This window comes from Pan troglodytes, chromosome 7, assembly GCF_028858775.2.
Source record: "Pan troglodytes isolate AG18354 chromosome 7, NHGRI_mPanTro3-v2.0_pri, whole genome shotgun sequence".
NCBI classification, from domain to species: Eukaryota; Metazoa; Chordata; class Mammalia; order Primates; family Hominidae; genus Pan; species Pan troglodytes.
Window position 1 is genome coordinate 39,075,751 of NC_072405.2, and position 14,963 is coordinate 39,090,713.

General features: G+C 47.4%; 1 protein-coding gene across 2 annotated transcripts in view; it reads right to left on the reverse strand.

Annotated features, from left to right (window-relative positions):
* GSR (glutathione-disulfide reductase) overlaps positions 1 to 14,963 on the reverse strand; it is a 56,459-nt gene that overhangs the window by 10,577 nt on the left and 30,919 nt on the right. For both annotated transcript variants that reach the window (XM_016959311.3, XM_519696.8), the window contains exons 6-9: positions 13,559 to 13,613; positions 9,882 to 9,981; positions 6,466 to 6,552; positions 475 to 633 (exon numbers count right to left, since the gene is read on the reverse strand). In XM_016959311.3, coding sequence (XP_016814800.1) covers positions 475 to 633; positions 6,466 to 6,552; positions 9,882 to 9,981; positions 13,559 to 13,613 — 401 coding nt within the window. The remainder of the gene's footprint in view (positions 1 to 474; positions 634 to 6,465; positions 6,553 to 9,881; positions 9,982 to 13,558; positions 13,614 to 14,963) is intronic.

Sequence of the window (14,963 nt, forward strand, 5' to 3'; positions counted from 1 at the left end):
CTGAGATGGGCGAATCGCTTGAGCCGAGGAGACCAGCCTGGGCAACATGGTGAAACCTCATCTCTAAAAAAAATAAAAATAAAAAAATTAGCTGGGCATTGTGGCACACACGTAGTTCCATCTACTCCAGAAGCTGAGGTGGGTGGATCACTTGAGCCTAGGAGGTTAAGACTGCGGTGAGCTATGATCACACCACTGAACTCCAGCCTGGGTGACAGAGCAAGACCTTTCTCAAAAACAAAAAGAAAAAAACAAAACCAGAAAAGAAAGGAAAAGGAAAGAAGAGAAGAGAAAACTTTTTTTTTTTTAATTTCAAAGGAAGAAGCAATGAAATTTGATCACAAACTGAATACATGGGAAAAAGAGAAAAGAATCCAATGGAATCCACCCAAGTTTTGGGTGTCTGGGGGGAAAATAAAACCATAAGACTCCTAGTAGATTCACGAATGTTTCGGGCAGACCAAGCCAGCTTACCAGTTTGTTTAAACTCAGGTCCTTGGTATTCGGGACCCGCCCAATGGCCCAGAGCAGGCAGTCAACATCTGGAATCATGGTCATGACGGGTAGCCTACCGGGAACTGCAGTAACCATGCTGACTTCCAAGCCCGACAAAGTCTTTTTAACCTCCTTGACCTATTGGCAAATAAAATGTGTTACACATGTGTGGAGGCTCAGGGAGGACAGGGGAAGAAGGAAAGCAAATACAGAGGAAACTAGAATTTTTAACATTAAAGAAAATCCCTACTGAATCCCACATACAAACATAGACATAAACTTTTACCCAAAGGCCACCAACACTTGAACTCCCTTAAACCAAGCCTGTTCCCTGGGTTGACCCAAATCTTCCAGTCAGTGGCTGGGAATGTCAGCTCATGACACCATTGTAATGCCTCACTTTAAAAACAAAGTATTTTAAAGTGTACTTCCGGAAAAATGTAATAACATTTTAAGTGGTAAACCTAAGCATAGTGCTTTGAAAGTGGGCCACGGCAGCATCACTAGGAAACTTTTCAAAACTGCACAATTAGCGCCTCTCCCTGGGTATATACGTGTGTGTGTATATATATATATATATAAAATAAATATACGTATATTTATAAATAAATATATTTTTATATATATAATAAATATATGCATATTATATATAAATATATTTATATATAAATATATGTATATTATATATAAATTATATTTTTATTAAATATATGTATTTAATGTTTTTATTAAATATATGTATTTAATGTTTTTATTAAATATATGTATATTTTTATTTATTATATAAATATATATAAATTTATATATGTATATTTATATACATATATTATATAATACATATATTTATATATGTATATTATATATAAATATACATATAAATAAAATATACATATATAAAATATAAATATATAAATAAAATATACATATCTAAATCTATTTATATAAATATACATATATAAATCTATTTATATAAATATACATTTACATATAAATAAAATAATATATTTATTTATTTATTTATTTTTCTTTAAGAGACAGGGTCTTGCTCTGTTGCCCAGGCTGGAGCGCAATGGCAAGATCAGCCTCCTGGACTCAAGCTCTCCTCCCACTTCAGCCTCCTGGGTAGCTAGGACAACAGGCACGTGCTACCTCATCTGGCTAATTTTTAAATTTTTCATAGAGATGGCATCTTGTTATGTTGCCCAGGCTGGTCTCTAACTCATGGCCTCAACTGATTCTCCTCCTGCCTTGGCCTTGCAAGTGCTGGGATTACAGGTGTGAGCCACTGTGCCTGGGATCTCTGTATATTCTTAATTGGAATGAAGGAAAGTAAGACTTGGGTTGGGAGAGTGGAGAAAATAAATAGTTTACTGAAGGTCCTAAGGTGGTTATGATGGTAGCCTCCTCCACCAGCCGAGCATTTTTACATTCACAATTTTATTTGATGTGGTCTATGCTGAAAAGGTGAGGCTGTGTGGGGGAAGGGAAGATCATTTTTAAAAGGCTAATTCTCTAGGAAAATACTGCCTGAAATTCAAGTGATTGCTTGAGGAATAAAGCACTTTGTAATTCTTTCTAACTACAAAATTCAAAGGGTATGATTTAAAATTAGATTCTCGGCTGGGCATGGTGGCTCACACCTGTAATCCGAACACTTTGGGAGGCCGAGGCTAGAGGATCACTTGAGCTCATGAGTTTGAGAACAGCCTGGGCAACATAGTGAGACTCCATGTCTACAAAATTTTTTTTTTAAATTAGCCAGGCATGGTGGCATGCACCTGTAGAAGCTAGGTGGGAGGATTGCTTGAGCCCAGGAGTTGGAGACTACAGTGAGCAATGATCATGGAACTGCACTACAGCCTGGGCAACACAGCAAGACCTTGTGTCAAGAAAAATAATTTTAAAAATGAAAGATAGAGGCCAGGCATGGTGGCTCATGCCTGTAATCCCAGCACTTTGGGAGGCTGAGGTGGGCAGATCGCTTGAGACCAGGAGTTCAAGACCAGCCTGCCAACATGGTGAAACCCATCTCTACTAAAACAAAATACAAAAATTAGTTGGGCTTGGTGGCAGGTGCCTATATTCCCAGCTGAGGCAGGAGAATCACTTGAACCTGGGAGGTGGAGGTTGCAGTGAGCTGTGACTGTGCCACTGCACTCCAGCCTGGGCGACAGAGCAAGACCCTGTCTCAAAAACAAAACAAAACAAACAAACCAAAAAACCCAAGAAAGAGAGGCTGGGCGCAGTAGCTCACTCCTGTAATCCCAGCACCCTGGGAGGCTGAGGTGAGCGGATCACTTGAGGTCAGGAGTTGGAGACCAGCCTGGCCAAAATGGTGAAACCCCGTCTCTATTGAAAATACAGCCTCTCCCTCTCCCTCTCCCTCTCCCTCTCCCCTCTTTCCATGGTCTCCCTCTGATGCCGAGCTGAAGCTGGACGGTACTGCTGCCATCTCAGCTCACTGCAACCTCCCTGCCGGATTCTCCTGCCTCAGCCTGCCGAGTGCCTGCGATTGCAGGTGCGCGCCGCCACGCCTGACTGGTTTTCGTATTTTTTTGGTGGAGACGGGGTTTCGATGTGTCGGCCGGGCTGGTCTCCAGCTCCTAACCGCGAGTGATCTGCCAGCCTCGGCCTCCCGAGGTGCCGGGATTGCAGACGGAGTCTCGTTAACTCAGTGCTCAATGGCGCCCAGGCTGGAGTGCAGTGGCGTGATCTCGGCTCGCTACAACCACCTCCCAGCCGCCTGCCTTGGCCTCCCTAAGTGCCGAGATTGCAGCCTCTGCCTGGCAGCCACCCCATCTGGGAAGTGAGGAGCGTCTCCGCCTGACCGCCCATCGTCTGGGATGTGAGGAGCCCCTCTGCCTGGCTGCCCAGTCTGGAAAGTGAGGAGCGTCTCTGCCCAGCCGCCATCCCATCTAGGAAGTGAGGAGCGCCTCTTCCCGGCCGCCATCACATCTGGGAAGTGAGGAGCGTCTCTGCCCGGCCGCCCATCGTCTGAGATGTGGGGAGCACCTCTGCCCTGCCGCCCCGTCCGGGATGTGAGGAGTGTCTCTGCCCGGCCGCCCTGTCTGAGAAGTGAGGAGACCCTCTGCCTGGCAACCGCCCCGTCTGAGAAGTGAGGAGCCCCTCCGCCCGGCAGCCACCCCGTCTGAGAAGTGAGGAGGGTCCTCCCTCCTCGTCCGGGAGGGAGGTGGGGGGGTCAGCCCCCCGCCCGGCCAGCCGCCCTGTCCGGGAGGTGAGGGGCGCCTCTGCCCGGCCGCCCCTACTGGGAAGTGAGGAGCCCCTCTGCCCGGCCAGCCGCTCCGTCCGGGAGGGAGGTGGGGGGGTCAGCCCCCCGCCCGGCCAGCCGCCCCGTCCGGGAGGTGAGGGGCGCCTCTGCCCGGCCGCCCCTACTGGGAAGTGAGGAGCCCCTCTGCCCGGCCAGCCGCCCCGTCCGGGAGGGAGGTGGGGGGGTCAGCCCCCCGCCTGGCCAGCCGCCCCGTCCGGGAGGTGAGGGGTGCCTCTGCCTGGCCGCCCCTACTGGGAAGTGAGGAGCCCCTCTGCCCGGCCAGCCGCCCCATCCGGGAGGGAGGTGGGGGGGTCAGCCCCCCGCCCGGCCAGCCGCCCCGTCAGGGAGGGAGGTGGGGGGGTCAGCCCCCCGCCCGGCCAGCCGCCCCGTCCAGGAGGGAGGTGGGGGGATCAGCCCCCCGCCTGGCCAGCCGCCCCGTCCGGGAGGGAGGTGGGGGGATCAGCCCCCCGCCCGGCCAGCCGCCCTGTCCAGGAGGTGGGGGGCGCCTCTGCCCAGCCGCCCCTACTGGGAAGTGAGGAGCCCCTCTGCCCGGCCAGCCGCTCTGTCTGGGAGGGAGGTGGGGGGGTCAGCCCCCCGCCTGGCCAGCCGCCCCGTCCGGGAGGGAGGTGGGGGGGTTAGCCCCCCGCCTGGCCAGCCACCCCATCCGGGAGGTGAGGGGCGCCTCTGCCCGGCCGCCCCTACTGGGAAGTGAGGAGCCCCTCTGCCCGGCCAGCCGCCCCGTCCGGGAGGTAGGTGGGGGGTCAGCCCCCCGCCCAGCCAGCCGCCCCGTCCGGGAGGGAGGTGGGGGGGGTCAGCCCCCCGCCTGGCCAGCTGCCCCGTCCGGGAGGTGAGGGGCGCTTCTGCCCGGCCGCCCCTACTGGGAAGTGAGGAGCTCCTCTGCCCGGCCACCACCCCATCTGGGAGGTGTACCCAACAGCTCATTGAGAACGGGCCATGAAGACAATGGCGGTTTTGTGACATAGAAAGGGGGGAAAGGTGGGGAAAAGATTGAGAAATTGGATGGTTGCCGTGTCTGTGTAGAAAGAGGTAGACATGGGAGACTTTTCATTTTGTTCTGTACTAAGAAAAATTCTTCTGCCTTGGGATCCTGTTGATCTGTGACCTTACCCCCAACCCTGTGCTCTCTGAAACATGTGCTGTATCCACTCAGGGTTGAATGGATTAAGGGCGGTGCAAGATGTGCTTTGTTAAACAGATGCTTGAAGGCAAAAAAAAAAAAAAAAAAAAAAGAAAATACAAAAATTAGCCAGGCATGGTGGTGCGTGACTGTAATCCCAGCTACTCAGTAGGCTGAGGCAAGAGAATCCCTTGAATCTAGGAGGCAGAGGTTGCAGTGAGCCGAGATGGCACCACTGCACTCCAGCCTGAGCAACAGAGCAAAATTCTATCTCAAAAAAAAAAAGATAAAAATTAGATTCCATAATATTTCCTAAAAAATAAATATAAATCTAAAAATATTAAGGATGTGTAATAAGACACCTGAGCACAAAAATCAAAGTTTTAAAATCCAAATTTAAAAAATCAGGGGCCGGGTGTGGTGGGTCACGCCTGTAATCCTTACACTTTGGGAGGCCAAGGTGGGCAGATAGCCTCAGCTCAGGAGTTCAAGACCAGCCTGGCCAACATGGCTCAACCCTATCTTTACAAAAAATACAAAAAAATTAGCCAGGCGTGGTGGCATGTGCCTGTAGTCCCAGCTACTTGGTGGGGGCAGAGGTGGAAGGATTGCTTGAGCCCAGGAGGTTGAGGCTGCAGTGAGCTGAGATTGCACCAATGCACTCCAGCCTGGGTGACAAAGTGAGACACTGTCTCAAAAAGAAAAAAAAAAAAATCAAAGTTCATCTAAATTCAACTGCCAGATTTCTAATATTTTACCCTTGACTTCAAGGCTGTAATGTAAAATACAGCTTTTTTTTTTTTTTTTTTTTTTTTTGAGATGGACTCTCGCTCTTGTTGCCCAGGCTGGAATGCAATGGCACGATCTCAGCTCACCACAACCTCCACCTCCTGAGTTCAAGTGATGCTCCTGCCCCGAGTAGCTGGAATTACAGGCATGCGCCACCACGCCCAGCTAATTTTGTATTTTTAGTAGAGATGGAGTTTCTCCATGTTGGTCAGGCTGGTCTCGAACCCCCAACCTCAGGTGATCCGCCTGCCTCGACCTCCCAAAGTGCTGGGATAAGAGGTGTGAGCCACCACACCCAGACTTTTTTTTTTTTTTTTTTTTTTTTGAGACGGAGTCTCGCTCTTGTCGCCCAGGCTGGAGTGCAGTGGCACAATCTCGGCTCACTGCAACCTCCGCCTTCTGGGTTCAAGCAATTCTCCTGCCTCAACCTCCAGAGTAGCTGGGATTACAGGTGCACACCACCACGCCCAGCTAATTTTTGTATTTTTAGTAGAGACAGGGTTTCACCATGTTGGCCAGGCTGTTCTCGAAGTCCTAACTTCAAGTGTTCCACCCACCTCAGCCTCCCAAAGTGCTGGGATTACAAGGGTGAGCCACCGCACCTGGCCAAAATACAGCTTCTTAGGAGGAAGGAAATAATCGGGAGTACCCTAGAGGTGGAATATATGGACCAGGGTAGACATAGTGTTTGTGTTTTTAAACTAACTGGGCGAAGCCACAAGCAGAAAGTGTGATTGACTGGGGGCCGCGTGCATGCCTGGGCTTGGCACCGTACCTGGGAGAACTTCAGCACCTCCACGCCAGCGTTCTCCAGCTCCTCCGTGCAGTTGGTGCTGATCACTGAATCAAAACTTCTAAGTACCTGCATATCAACATAGGGATGGGTAATGCGAGAGGAAGAAAACTTGAGCAAAGACACACTACAAACTTGGGAGGGAAACTTCAGCATTATCTCTCCCCTAATTATTTCCTCCTTACTTATGGCCATATTGGGAGTGGAGTATTAATAAATTCCCTATTTTCCTACATCACCGCCACCATCTGCAATACATATGACTTCACCAACTCCTGTCCTACAGTTAAATGGACAGCCATTGTCCACTGTCTTCTCCTCGCAAAGCTTGCTTCTCTTTTCCTTAAGTCCAGGGAACAGAAATTCTCTTTCCACTTTTCGTATCTCAAGGTCTGCTTTCCCTCTGATATGATTGAAGGGAAGGTTCGCTAGCAAAATCTTGTCTAGCCATAAATCTCAACAGTATGGCCTTGGAGATATATCTGTGACCATCCACATGTGAAGTTCAGGTGGGAGGTCATGAGTTATTCACAGAGTAGTTCTTTTTTTTTTTTTTTTTTTTTTTTGAGAGGGAGTCTTGCTCTACCACCCAGGCTGGAGTGCGGTGGTACCATCTCAGCCCACTGCAACCTCCGCCTCCCGGATTCAAGCAATTCTCCCACCTCATCCTCCCGAGGAGCTGGGATTACAGGCGCCCGCCACCATGCCTGGCTAATTTTTCTATTTTTAGTAGAGACGGGGTTTCGCCATGTTGGCCAGGCTGGCCTCGAACTCCTGACCTCAGGTGATCCGCCCACCTAGGCCTCCCAAAGTGCTGGGATTATAGGTGTGAGCCACCATGCCCACCCACAGAGTAGCTCTAAAATGGAGTTAACACTGGGAAAAAAAGGGAGAATGAACTTGGTGCATTTGGGATGGGAGAGGGCAGGAAGCCCAAGTAGATGTGGCTCTCTGCAAAGTAGCCAATTTTACAGATGCAAGAATTACCCCCTTTATTGACGGACTGCTGCAGTTTATTTACTTATCTATATATAAATTCAAGCTAGGAACTCCTCTACCTTTCCCCATCCTTCTAATCTGCTGGATATATTCTAGCAAAATAATACTTACCTATGAAAAAATATTATTCAGGACCTCAATCTCCTGGAGCTAACTATATAACCAGTTTCAAAGCTACAGAGAAAGTTCCTTAAAGTAGATACTGCCTAGGATTCTCAGAATCCCTGTCTCCCTCCATCTGCTCACATAAGAATTAGAATCATAGCATCTTGGTAGTCAGGGATCTGATAAATTCTGTCCCTGCAGAACTAGGCCCCAAAGGCATTATGTGGCTTGCCTAAGTCACAGGTTTGTTAGGGACAGTCAGCTGCCCAGGCTAGAGCGCAGTGGCACAATCTTTGCTCACTGCAGCCTTGACCTCCTGGATTCAAGTGATTCTCCTACCTCAGCCTCCCAAGTAGCTGCAACTACAGGCGTATACCACTACACCTTGCTTATTTTTTAATTTTTTGTAGTAGAGATGGGGGTCTCACTATGTTGCCCAGGTTGGTCTTGAACTCCTCCCTGCTACTTGGGAGGCTGAGGCAGGAGGATAGCTTGAGGCCAGGAGTTCGAGACCAGCCTGGGCAACGTAGTAAGACCTCATCTCTAAAAATATCTAAAAAGTAGTCAGGTGGCGCATGCCTGTAATCCCAAGCACTTTGGGAGGCCGAGGTGGGCGGATCACTTGAGCTCAGGAGTTTGAGACCAGCCTGGGCAACACGGTGAAACCTCACTGGGTGTGGTGGCATGTTCCTGTAGTCCTGGCTATTTGGGAGGCTGGGGTGGGAAGATCGCTTGAGCCCAGAAGGTTGAGGATGCAATGAGCCATGATGCGCCACTGCACTCTAGCCTGGACAACACAGTGAGACCCTGTCTCAAAAAAAAAAAAAAAAAAAATTAGTCAGGGCATGGTGGCCCACACCTGTGGCCTCAGCTACTTGGAAGGCTGAGGCAGGAAAATCCTATGAGCTCAGAAGGCTGCAGTGAGCTATGATCATGCCACTGTACTGCAGACTGGGTAACATAGCAAGACTCTGTCTCTTAAAAAAAAAAAAATTTCAAGTGTATGATCTACAAGATTCCCTTTAATGTAAGCTCGTTCGACCTGCAGCCTGCAGGCCGTGTGCGGACCAGGATGACTTTGAATGTGGCCCAACACAAATTTGTACACTTTCTTAAAATGCTATGAGATTTTTTTGCAGTTTTTTTGTTTTGTTTTGTTTTTTGTTTTGAGACAGAGTCTTGCTCTGTTGCCCAGGCTGGAGTGCGGTGGTGCAATCTTGGCTCTCTGCAACCTCTGCCTCTTGGGTTCAGGCGATTCTTATGCCTCAGCCTCCCGTGTAGCTGTGATTAGTTGCCTGCCACCATGCCTGGATAATTTTTGGATTTTTAGTAGAGATGGGGTTTCACCATGTTGGCCAGGATGGTCTCCAACTCCTGACCTCAAGTGATTCGCCCGCCTCAGCCTCCCAAAGTGCTGGGAATTAGAGGCGTGAGCCACTGTGCCCAGTTTGCAATTTATTTTTTTATTAGCTCATCAGCTATTGTTTGTGTTAGTGTATTTTATATGTAGTCCAAGACAATTCTACTCCTTCCAGTGTGGCTCAGGGAAGCCAAAAGATTGGACACCCCTGCTTTAATGCAAAGAATTTAGTAAATTGTTTGGAATGAGTGGTAACAATCTAACATTACTTGATCATATAAAATTGATTTCCAGAAATTAATAAATTAACCTGGCGGGGCTCGGTGGCTCACACCTGCAATCCCAGCACTTTGGGAGGTCGAGGTGGGTGGATCACCTGAGGTAGGGAGTTCGAGACCAGCCTGGCCAACATGGTGAAACTCCATCTCTACTAAAAATACAAAAATTAGTTGGGCATGGTGGTGGACGCCTGTAATCCCAGCTACTCGGGAGGCTGAGGCAGGAGACTCGCTTGAGCCCAGGAGGCAGAGGTTGCAGTGAGCCGAGATGGTGCCACTGCACTCCAGCCTGGACAAAAGAGTGAGACTCTGTCTCAAAAAATAAAAATAAAAAAATAAATTAACCTAACAGTCTGTTTAATTTAGCTAATAGTTATGTTTAGGCCCCACGTCTCCCTATGAGGGCATCTCATGACTATCTACCACTTAGTGATGAAATTACCAGCCAATTTGACCAACTCAAAATTATCATCATCAACCAGCAACTGGGAGGGATATAGGCCAAATTCAGGTAACTTGGATACAGCACCATATGAAACCAACCAAATGACCCCCACACCTGCTTTGCACCCTAGTATTTAACGACAACATAAGAAAAAATTCTTCATTTTTTAAATTAACATCAAGAAAAGAGAAAAGAAAAAGGTGGAATTTACCTTATCATGCCGTATCATCAGTGATGTCTTAGAACCCAGGGCGGAGAGGATCCCTGCCATCTCCACAGCAATGTAACCTGCACCAACAATGACGCTGCGGCTGAGATGCGAGCAGAGGGTTAGTATTTTTAAATAAACTAATTTTGGAATAATTTCACGTTTACAGAAAAGTTGCAGAGATAGTACAGAGATTTCCCTTATTATACCCCTTGATCAGTTTTCCCTAAAGTTAATATTTTACTTAATTAGGATACCTTTGTCAAAATAAGAAATTGACATTGGTACATTACTAATGACTAAACCCTAGACTGCAGATTTTCACTTTTTCCCTTTTTTTTGAGACAGGGTCTCTGTCACCCAGGCTGGAGTGTAGTGGTGTGAACACGGCTCACTGCAGCCTCAACCTCCAGGACTCAAGCGATCCTCCAGCCTCAGCCTCCTGAGTAGCTGGGACTACAGACATTCATCGCCACACCCAGCTAAGTTTTATATTTTCTTTTGTAGAGACAGAGTCTCACCATGTTAGCCCAGGCTAGTCTTAGCTCCTGGGCTCAAGCAATGCTCTTACCTTGGCCTCCCAAAGTGCCAGCATTACAGGTGAAAGCTACCTTGCCTAGCCCAGTTTTTCTATTAATCTTTTTTTTTTCTGTTCCAAGATCCAATCCTGGATACCACTGCAACTTTAAGTAGAAAATATTCCTTTGAGCCTGGGCAATATAGTGAGACCCCATCTCTACAAAAACATAAAAGTAAGGCCAGGCACGGTGGCTCATGCCCATAATCCTAGCACTTTGGGAGGCTGAGGTGGGTGGATCACCTGGGTCAGGAGTTCAAGACCAGCCTGGCCAACATGGTGAACCCCGTCTCTACAAAAAATACAAAAAGTTAGCCAGGTGCAGTGGTGTGTGCCTGTAATCCCAGCTATTCGGGAGGCTGAGGCAGGAGAATCGCTTGCCCTTAGGAGGCAGAGGATGCAGTAAGCCAAGATTGCACCAATGCACTCCAGCCTGGGAAACAGAGCGAGACTCTGTCTCAAAAAAAAAAAAAAAAAAAAACTAAAAGTAAAAATAAAAATTATCCAAGTATGATGGTCCATGTCTGTGGTCCCAGTTACTTGAGAGGCTGAGGCAGGAGGATAACTTGTGTCTGGGAGGTGGAGGCTGCAGTGAGCTATGACTATACCACTGCAGTCCAGCCTGGGTGACAGAGCAAAAGACCCTATCTCAAAAGAAAAGAAAAATCCCTAATATCCCGTCACAGAAGGGAAATATATTTTTCATTGTTTTTAAAGCTCTTTAGCCTCATTTCTTCAGAAAGGAAAAAACTCTGTGCAGAGACAATATCTCCCTATGTTGCCCAGGCTGGTCTCGAACTCCTAGGCTCAAGCGATCCTCCGGCCTGAGCCTCCCAAGTAGCCGAGACTACCAGCATGTGCCAACACACCCAGCTAATTTTTGTATTTTTTTTGCAGAGATCGGGTTGTGCTGTGTTGCCCAGGCTGGTTTCAAACTCCTGGGCTCAAGAAATTCGCTCGCCTCAGGCCTCCCAAAGTGCTGAGATTACAGGCATAAGCCACTGCGCCTGGCTTCTGGAACTGATCTTTCAGGCGGCTGAATCCCTAAAAGATTTCTCTTTACCTTGTTACAGCCCCAGGACTACTCATGCACAGTATTCCACAAGGTTCATGCTCCATCCAAACAGAAGCCCCCTCAGTGCAAAAACTAAATCACGCTATCTTCCCTACATTATTTATGTACTTGCCCAATTATTACTTATTCACCAACACCGTAAAAAAGATAAAGTAGACTTGAAGAATCACATATCAATTGTAAATTCATTTTCTTGTGTTTCAGAGCCTTTTGTTGATGACATGCATAAATGTAAATATTTAAAATTGCTAATGAACAGCTATCTATAATGAAACTTCTTTGAGGGTGAGTCCGGAATGAAATTACATTATCCAAACATAATGAGTCATGACTGTATGTCTCACTACATCCTCACATATGTCATGTCACTCAACCCTAAAATCAAACAATGCAGGGTGGATCACAGGGAAGGAAGGCTGTTCTCTTAACACATTTCTGTGACCTGATAGCAAACCAAAAAAGACTGTATGCTTTTCTTAGAACTCCTCCAAGTCAGAAGCCTGCCTGGTCTGAGGTATCTTCAAGGGACATTTTCACCATCCTATGGAACTGCAAAGCAGCTCCCTGGTCCTTTCTGAACTGCCTCGTGCTGTCTGAACTGTCCATGACTCTGGGTGAATCAAAGTGAAGACAGGCTCATGGACTATGAGTCACTCTCCCTAAAAGCCCTTCTAAAAGCATAGGATTAGGACCTCAAACTGGATTAGCACAGCCCCTGAGGGAACAGAAGAGTTGAGCAATGCAAACTCCACAGTGAGTGCCACTCAGAAGATGAATGAAGGCCAGTCCCTGCGCCAACACATTGGGTCCCTCCACCTGTTTCCAGGCATCACCTCTTCTCACAAGTGACAGGAGCATCCCTCTAAACTAGAAAGCCTGCAATGTACAGCACCTTCAAATCAGAGAAACAAACTTCCTCATGATCTTTTTGCCTCTCTATGAATCTAAATCCATTCAGCACGGTGGCCCATGCTTGTATTCCTACTGCTTTGAGAGGCCAAGGTGGGAGGATTGCTTGAGGCCAGGAATTCTAGACCAGCCTGGACAACAGAACGAGACCCCATCTCTACAAAAATTTAAATTAAAAAGTGAACCAGGTATGGTGGTGCACGTTTGTAGTCCCAGCTACTCGGGAGGCTGAGGTGAAAGGATTGCTTGAGCCCAAGAGCTCAAGGCTACCACAAGCCATGATGGCGCCACTGCACTCCTGCCTGGGCGATGGAAGAAGACCCTGTCTCTAAAAAAAAAAATGTTTTTTCATTAAAAGAAAATCTAGCCAGGTGTGGTGGCTCACACCTGTAATTCCAGCACTTTGGGAGGCCGAGGCAGGCGGACCACCTGAGGTCAGGAGTTTGAGACCAGCCTGACCAACATGGAGAAAACCCATCTCTACTAAAAATACAAAATTAGCGGGGCGTGGTGGCACTCTCTCTCTCTTTCTTTCTTTCTTGGTGTGATCTTGTCTCACTGCAACTGCGCCTTGAGAATTCAAGTGATTCTCCTGCCTCAGCTTCCCGAGTAGCTGAGACTACAGGCCCGCACCACCACACCCAGCTAATTTCCATAGTTTTAGTAGAGACAGGGTTTCACCATGTTGGCCAGGCTGGTCTCGAGCTCCTGACCTCAGGTGATCTGCCCGCTTCAGCCTCCCAAAGTGCTAGGATTACAGCCATGAGCCACCACATCTGGCCAAAACCAGCTATTCTATTCTAAAATACAAGCTACTTTAGACACATTCTTAATTGATGCTGTATTAAGTTGAAGAAAGAAGACAGTTTTAGGACTTTGCTATGCAGTCTTCAAATTACCCTGCATTTGACTTTGGCCTCTGATTGAAAGCATGAAAGATTTGAGGGATCTACTGAGGAGTTCTAGGAATGAGATATACAAGGTCATGAAAAGAGAAGCTGTAAGAGGAGGGAATTCAGGAAAGGTCTACATTAAATGCTTGGGAGGAGAAGACAAAGAAAAGTTACCAGAAGACAGTAAGGAAGAATGAGTCACTGAGGTCAGGTCAGGTTGGCTTACCTGGGCAATTCTTCCAGCTGAAAAAATCCATCGCTGGTTATTCCTAACCTGGCACCTATGTAGAAAAAGGCAACATAGATCACACAAGACTGCTCTTTCTCTTGCAAAGTAATCACAACATTTTATGCCAAAAACCAAACACTTTCACAGCCAACATAGTCTCCGTTTTGACAAGTTTTGTTAAAGTCTCCGCTTGGAAAGCTGCCAACCAAATCCTCCCTGAGTCAACATTTTTATTTTCTCTCTAGAAACAGAAGCCATGATGGCTAAATAACTTTTACATTTCTCTGAAGAATGAAGATCTCAGTGGTCATGAACAGACTCTGCTGGATCTGTTCACCCTCCCACCCCAAGGGCAGGTAGGAACCCTGGGGCTCAGCTCATTACAGGTGTGAGACACCATTCCTGCCTGAAAAGACAAATTTCTATGTAGTTCAAAATCTATGTGGCCTGGCCAACGTGGTGAAACCCTGTCTCTACTAAAAACACAAAAATTAGCTGGACGTGGTGGCACGCACCTATAGTCCCAGCTACTTGGGAGGCTGAGGCAGGAGAATCACTTGAACCTGGGAGGCGGAGGTTGCAGTGAGCCGAGATCGTGCCACTGCACTCCAGCCTGGGAACAGAGCAAGATTTCGTCTCAAAAAAAAAAAAAAAAAAAAAAATCGATGTGGCCCTTTCCTCTCTGCTTATTCTTTCAAAGGTTTCAACCTATATGGTGTATACATTGAATTACAAGAGGTACAACCTATATAGTGAAATATACATGTAGTGAAAAGGAGATTGAAACCTTTGGATATAGGATAGCAGGTCCTATCTTGCAGGACTTCCAAATGCATTCTTCCAGGTTTGACCTTCTCCCCAGGTTGCAGTTCCATGTTTCTAACTATCTCGCCACACAATTTTACGTTGGCTTCAAACTTAGTCTATTTAGAACTGAACCTTAATTTTATCTTCCAACCCATATCTCTCTCAAGTTTACCACTTCAGTTACCACCTGCTCCCAATAATGCAGACAAAGCCTTCAGTTGTCAACTGCTGATTCCTTCTCTCAGGAGCCCCCCTACCCTCATTTCTCATCAGTTATTAAATATATTAGGCCAGGTGCAGTGGCTCACACCTATAATCCCAGCACTTTGGGAGACTAAGACAGGCAGATCGCCTGAGGTCAAATGTTCGAGACTAGCCTGGCCAACATGGTGAAACCCCGTCTCTACTAAAAATACAAAAATTAGCTGAGTGTGGTGGCGCATGCCTGTACTCCCTGCTACTCAGGAGGCTGGGGCAGGAGAATCGCTTGAACACAGGAGGCAGAGGTTGCAGTGAGCCAAGATCTTCCCATTGCACTCCAGCCTGGGCGACAAAAGCAAAACTCTGTCTCTGAACAAACAAACAAACAAAAAAA